The sequence below is a fragment of the Microcaecilia unicolor genome, chromosome 1 (assembly GCF_901765095.1).
Source record: "Microcaecilia unicolor chromosome 1, aMicUni1.1, whole genome shotgun sequence".
In the NCBI taxonomy this organism is placed as follows: Eukaryota; Metazoa; Chordata; class Amphibia; order Gymnophiona; family Siphonopidae; genus Microcaecilia; species Microcaecilia unicolor.
Window position 1 is genome coordinate 264,629,468 of NC_044031.1, and position 7,652 is coordinate 264,637,119.

The window sequence follows — 7,652 nt, forward strand, 5'->3', positions numbered from 1 at the left end:
AAAGAAAGGGAATAGCATCAGCAATTTCCTTAACAAGGGAATGAAAGGCTCTCTGGAGGAGACTTTCTCCTTTCAGGTGGAGTGGAGGGTTCAGAGGGAAATCCATAGGACTCGTGCGAGGAAAGGTACCTTGGATCTTCCTCTGAATCCCATGAGTGCTCCTCTTCAGTATCAGACAATACCTCCTGATGGGAGTGTTGAGACCGAACCTGCCTTGACGTGGAGGAACCATGTCCTCGAGAACGGTGTTGAGAAGTCAGTTCCCGCCTCAACTCCCGCGAAGCCTCCTTCACCGACATCTAGGAAGTGCTGGCTTGGGTGGCAGTCGACACCGGAACTGCATGCGGCATTGGTGTCCGAGATTGCACTGCATGCTAAGGGCCAAGCGGGGGCCGTAAGGGAAGGCAGGGTAAGCACAAGCACCACCAATGCCAATTGCATTGCATGAGGCCATCCAGCAGCTCAGGGAGCAAGGCCCGGATGCACTCAAAGGCCAACACCAGCGCAGGTTAAGGAGCCGCCGGAGTCAGTGCGGGAACTGGATCTTGGCTGCTGAGAGACAGACTTATCGACACCTCCTGTATGGAGGGGGAGTGGTCCTCCTGGCATCGATGTTTCGTGAGTGCTGAATCTTTCAAAGCCCCAGAACTCCCTGCACCATGAGTCGAGAGCAACCGATAACAATGCTTCTTGGCCTTCACCCAAAGCGTGTCACCGAGGCTCCTCAGTGATGACAAGGATGACGTTGAATCCACACGTCGCCTCAGGGTCGGATCCAATGATGGATGGTCCCAGGGGCCCTGCACAGCAGGAGGCCTTGAGGCAGGTGGAGACCTACTTGATGCTTCACTGCTCCCAGTGTCTAAGGGTCTAGCATCAGCCATGCTTACCGACACTCCCAGTGCGACACTCAACGTCAATGCTGAAGCCTCCAACCTTGATGCCGGAGGATCAGACTTGCTCAACAAGAGATTTTTGGAGTTATCTCTGGAAATCTGGGTCCTCTTCTTCATGCAAAGACAGAGAATAGTTAGTGGGGCTATGGTTGGCCCCAAGACATTTTAGACACCAAGAATGGGTATGCTCCACTGAATGCAAATCTCTCTCATGAGTATTCATTGTGGATATCCTAAAAACCTGACTGGCTGGGGTGCCTCCAGGACCAGGTTTAGGAACCCCTACACTAGGCAATCCAAAAAAAACAGCCCCCCCCCCCCCCCAAATAAAAAAAATATGGCCCAATGCATTTATAGGGAAAAGACGAATAGGACAAGGCAGTTTGGAAAAGTAAGTAATTTCACATTTTAAACCCGTCTCTACTCCCCCACAGCCCAAACTCTACCCTCCAACTGCCATACAACTCATCAAACTGTCCCATCCACAAAAAACACCCACCTGCAATTGCTCCAATGTCCCACTAACTACCCCATACGCAATCTCCCCCACAACTGCCCTAGCACCCTGTAAACTGCCCCACCCCAAACTATTCCACCACCCTGAAAACTGCCTTCATACCCTCACCAAAACACCCTTCCCCCACAACTGCCCCACATTGTGCAAACTGCCTATACCTCATTAAAAAACGCTGCTACTACTAGCACCACCCGGCAAACTGCTCTACCACTAAAAACGCTCCCAAATGCTCCACCACCCTACTGACTGCCCCACATAAAAAGATACTCCCCTGCTACATGCCCCACCCCCAAATAAATACCCTAGCCCACAACTGCAATACCCCCAAAATACTTCCACTCAACTGCACCACCAATCCACAAATTGCTTCTTCCTCAAAAATACCCCCGGCTACCTCCCACAAATACAAACAAGCAATACACACACTGAACACACAAAAGAGATAGACACACACACACAGGAGTAGAAAAGAATATCACAAGCTGTGCTCTGCATTCTTTCCCCAATTCTTGAGCCAATTAGCACAAGCTCAGAGGTGTGTGTGTTGCAGGAGGATACATGTGTGTAAGTTTATTACCAGCAGTAAATAACTATGAATTTTTATTTTATTTGTTACATTTGTACCCCACATTTTCCCACCTATTTGCAGGCTCAATGTGGCTTACATAATACCGTAAAGGCGTTCGCCAGTCAGCTGATAACAAATACAAGGTTGTATTGTGGTCAGATGAGGTAGGTGTGTGTCAGAATGAATAAATCCTTGTGGCTTGGGTCTTAGGTACAAAGGAGGATATTAACACCAGAAGTGAAGAAGCAGCCAGCTGATAACCAGGGGATTCCTGCCTCCACTCCTTGTAACCTTGGCCAACTCACTTTACTGCCCATTTTTGTCAGGTACAGTTTTAGAATTTCTAAATCCTTTGAGGAATGGGAAATATCTGCTGTACTTATATATAACTCACTTTGGAATACCAATGAAATAGCATGAACTAAATATAAATAAAAAAAATGTCTACAGAAGGGCCATAGGTATAGCTTGCCTGTTTACTTTGTAGGGGGGTGAGGATTAAAATTAAAATTCACATTGGCAGTGGGGGAGGAAACCAAATGTAGCATTAGAATACATAACATTTATGGGAGGTAGGGGCAGTGCTCACCAATGTTCACCCTAAACTAGACCTGTGTTGGCACCACTTCCTAGATGACTTTTTTGAGCTAGAAAATTATTCATTTTATTTGTAATTTATACTGCCTTATAAAAGTTTAAAAATTTTTCATTTGGTATTATGACAATTTCTGTCTACCCTTTCTAATGAGACACAGGTGCTCATTTTCAAAGCACTTAGCCTTACAAAGTTCCATAGTAACCTATGGAACTTGGTAAGGCTAAGTGCTTTGAAAATACGCCTCATAGTCATTTAAACATTAGTATTCCACCTTTTTACTCAAAGTGTACAGTGCAATTAACAATTCACATAAGCCCCAATGCTCAAAAGTAAACACAGGTGCTAGACACCATTAGCGTTGTACTAGCACCCTCATCTACCTGCGCACAATGTTCAGAGACTCAGAGTGTGGGAACAAGCGAGCACACAAATGAACAATGAAAGTAGCTTGCTAATGTAGTCAAGCTCATGTTAATTAGGTCATTTTGTATTCCTCCTCAATACTCAGAAGACAGCACCCGAAACAAAAATTGCCTTACAAAGCAAAAAATAAAGCCACATCGGAGCAGGCATTAGGGTGTTGGAAGAAAGAATTTCTCATGATTCTATCTGCAAAATCTGCCAGTTTTGATTGCTTTTGGAAGCAGAAGTCTGTGAAAGCCCTTAAGCGCTGGTCATGAGAAACAGCTGACCCAAGCAAAAACACATATGCGTCTAAATTTAAAGCTAAAAATAGAAAATTGGGGGCGTGTCAAGATGGCGGCCTGACGGTGTGGAGAGTTTGCTCAGAAACGCTGCTATTAAATTCCTGAAAATATGCCTCATACTAAACGAAAAGGGGTGATAAGAAGCCAATTGCCGCTGGCTAGAACATCTTCCCCCTCGCAGCAAACGCTGGATAACTTTCTACATCAAATACCGTTTGATACCGGACTGGTGAGTCCGTTGAAGTGCCTAGGTGAAGGAGCACACGGGCCTTCTGGACTAGAGATATCGCTCACACCACCGGAGCTGAACCCTCCTCCTTGCCCGGCTGATGCAGTGGATGATGGGAGCGCGACTGATGCGGAAGGCGCTGAAGCGGCGTTACCTCTCGGCGAGTTGTCTGCTGTGAAGGCTGGGGAGGCCGAGAGGCCCGAAAGAGCTCAGGAGGAGGCAACCCTATCGGCTGTTTGGAAAGCAGTTCAAGATTTGACTGTGGCTGTAAAAGAATTCTACAACTGAAATCCACCAAATAGTGAGTAAGATTGAGAAAGTAGATGCCTCATTGGAGCAGGTAAAAATGGATTGCGCAAGCCAAGTGAATCAGTTCAACATAGAAATGAAAGGAATTAAGGTTTCAGTAGGAGCCTTGATTGAAGAAAAGGTTAAGATACAACGGAAGATTGAACAAATGGAAAATCATACTAGAAGATTGAATTTAAGACTATTGAATTTTCCACGTTCTCCATTATTAAATCCAACTGACCTATTTAAACGTTTCTTGCATGAAATATTACAGATTCCTGTTACCAGTATTCCTCCGTGCAATAAGGTTTTTTATATACCTGCTAAGAATCAAGAATTTAAAGGTCAAATGGAAACAGAACAAAATTTAACTGACTTTTTGGAAAATTCTACCTGTGAGATTAAAGACCGAGGAACTCTGATAGTTCAATTTGTCTTTGAGCAGGACTTGAACCATGTGCTGAATTTATACTTTAAAAATAATTCTAAATTATTTTATGGGCAAAAAGTCTGGGTATATCCGGATGTTTCCAGGTCTACCCAAGATAGAAGAAAGATGTTTTTGAGCTTGCGCAATGAGTTAAAAAATCTGGGAGCTACATTTATGTTGGCATATCCCTGTAAATGTAAGATCACATACATACTTGGGGAATAAGTACATTTTCCTAGAACCATCACAGCTACAGCTGTTCTTGGACCAGAAAAAACTAAACAGTTCGTTAGAGAAACAATATCTTTCAGTTTTAAATATACGTTTATCAGGTTAAGCCGAGTTTTTTTTTTGTACTAGATGCTTATAAATTCTCCTTTGTTACCTATCGCCCCCTCAACCAATGTTGTGGTCTAAGGAAGAGAGAATATTTAATTGCTGTATTAATACCTGTAATAATGTGGCTCTGTGTTTCTTTACAAGGAAAGATTTTTGTTTTTGCTTGTTATAAAAAATTCAATAAACAAATTTAAATATAAAAAAAAAAAAAAAGCTAAAAATACATAAATTTTTAAAAACACCCAAACAGAAACACATTGGCGCCTATTTCCTGTGTGTAAATAATATGTGTCTAAGCTATAAAAAAAAATAAAAACGCTTGTATTTAGGCCACAGAAAACAGATGCCGATGTGCATTACGTTCGGGTTTTATCAGACGCATGAACATAGAAACCAAGCTTACTGTGGAACTCTTCTACGTATGCGCCAAGCACAAGCCTCCTGCCGAATTCCCTAATGCTCAATGTTGTGAACGTGCCTATATTTGCGCCTCATTAGAGTTCAGCATTAAGGTGATGTTCTTCTGCCCCATAATTTTTACATTATTCAGAATAGCGCAGGAGTTTTGAGCATTGGCAAATTTCTCTCATCGGGAATCACTAACACAATTAGTAAAAGAGGCCCATAAGCATAAATTTACACATAAAAATCCATCCAAACATATATCATATAAACATTAACTTATTTTTAACATTAAAACACAAATCATGATAAATATCAAGCCTTCAAAATCTACAACTAAACCACTATCCCGAAAAAGCCTGTTATAAAAAAAAAAAAGAAGCATCACAAATCAGGGCTCAAAAGTTTCTAGGTGCCAGACCACTATAGTGATTAAAAATTATTTCCTAGAACCTGGAATTCTCTTGCACTGTATAAATATAATGCTGTTATTTAAGGTCCTATGGCGCATGCCGAATCTTAATTCCAAACTTATCACCTCCTTAAAAAAAAAAAAAAAGTGATCGAGACACCGAAAAAAAAAGTCAAATTCTGCACCCACTGGCATCAACGTTTAATGGTGTATTCGTTTTAACTCATTCATATTGATACAATAAAAATAAAACCATCACACAGAACAGTTACTGAAAATTACTACGATTATCTAACGGCTCTTAAAAGCCACACACTCTCGAAAGCTAGCTCTTCAGACAATAAAAAGAAAATATTTAAGTGGCATAGCATGACCTGACAAAACCTGAAGCCACAAGAGACATGACCTTACTATGTAAAACACCATCACATGTGCAGTGCTTGACTGTCATAACAATACCCGCCTGCGTGTGCACGAGCCAGCCTCCGCGATAACTTACCTATCTTTGGCCCCGCCCCTTCCTCTCACGCGTTCCTCCGGCTGCATTAATAAATATCAATATGGCTTTGAACCATCTATTTACAGTCAGAAGTCTTGAAATACACTCCTTCACGCTTTGAAGGGAAAGCACAATGAAAAACAACGCAATGAACCATACACTAACGAATTCTCACACTTAGCACGTCCATTCAGAATATCACAAGGTCGCATCAGGTAGACTCGCTTGGCCTCGGTTTTAGATAGAGTAGAAAAACACAAACAATCCTAAATTGCAACTAAGGGACTGCGCCCCTTCGCAGTTTCTTTCACTTAAATACCTAAGAAGTAGTCACACAGACGGAGGACAAGGAATCCGGTAACGACCGCTGCCCGAGGCTCTGTAGGTGTCCGCCGCGCGCGCCTTCCTGCCCGCTGAAGCCGGCATCTGAAAGGTGGCGGGCCAGCTCTAGACCCCGCACAGCACCCTGTTCATCCTGCGTTCCTTCTCCCTTCATATCTGATACATTACTCTAGAACTCACCCTCCGTTAGCATCTACGAAATTGACAAATTCTCCGTCGGCCATCTCCGCTCGCCTAAGTCAGCTGTGTGTTCGACCACAAGTGTTTACAAACGAACAACTACAGAGCCCGCCTGGCAGCAACGTCATAGAAATGAATCGGGAGAGGAGGAGGGGCGTGATGTCGCGAGGAGGGCTCGTTACGTCACGAGCGCCCCCGCCAGGGGCGGAGCGGTAGTCTGCAGTGCTAGTAGTACTAATCCTGGATAGAGGGAAATCACGCCAAATGTACTGACTTTGACAGGACCGGCGATCGCTTTCTTTCTTTCTTTTTTTTTGTATTGTGACAAGTTTTTGTAGTTTTGTCACTCGATTGATAGATGTTTTTTTAAAGATTAACCTCACACCTTTTTAGTACTACTACTACTACTTAACATTTCTAGAGCGCTACAAGGGTTACGCAGCGCTGTACAATTTAACAAAGAGAGACAATCCCTGCTCAAAGAGCTTACAATCTAATAGACAAGTGAACGGTTGGTCCGATAGGGGCAGTCAAATTGGGGCAGTCTGGATTCACTGAACGGTAAGGGTTAGGTGCCGAACGCAGCATTGAAGAGGTGGGCTTTAAGCAAAGACTTGAAGACGGGCAGGGAGGGGGCTTGGCGTAAGGGTTCAGGAAGGTTGTTCCAAGCATAGGGTGAGGCTCCAGTTCAATTATATTGAGGTACACTAGGTATTTTTTAACTGTCCCCAGAGATCTTATAATCTAAGTTTGTAGGCCATGGACAGTGTACCTAATAGTTAGAGCAGCAGGATGAGAACGAGGGAAGCTAGGGTTCAAATCCCACTGCCATCTTTGAGATCTTGGACAAGTCACTTTAGCTTTCATTGCCTCAGGAATAAACAAAATTGTAAGGGAGAAGAAAATACCCAAATGTACTTGAACTACTACTTTTATTTATTGGGATTTATTAACTGCCTTTATGAAGAGATTCACCAAGGTGTATGGCAGGTACAGTTTAACATAAAACTTACAATTTTGTTAACAGCATAACAATAGTAGAATGAGCAAGTAAAGACATAGACAGATTGAAAGAGGAAAACTTGAAAGCAGCAAATTGAGACCTAATAATAGGACTACCATGAAACAGGATCAAAAATATACATATTTAACAGCAATGAAATTCCAATAACAGAGATATAATACGATGTAAACATAATAGTGATGGAATATCTAATAAGCACACAATTAGAACCAGTGGTG

The 7,652-nt window shown here is 42.8% G+C and overlaps 1 protein-coding gene across 1 annotated transcript in view; it reads right to left on the bottom strand.

Annotated features, from left to right (window-relative positions):
- Positions 1-6,489, bottom strand: part of ABHD5 (abhydrolase domain containing 5) — a 113,322-nt gene extending 106,833 nt beyond the window's left edge. Inside the window, exon 1 of the mRNA XM_030190025.1 lies at positions 6,411-6,489. Within this exon, the coding sequence (XP_030045885.1) occupies positions 6,411-6,454 (44 nt within the window). The 5' untranslated portion in view covers positions 6,455-6,489. The remainder of the gene's footprint in view (positions 1-6,410) is intronic.
- Positions 6,490-7,652: the final 1,163 nt, after the last annotated feature.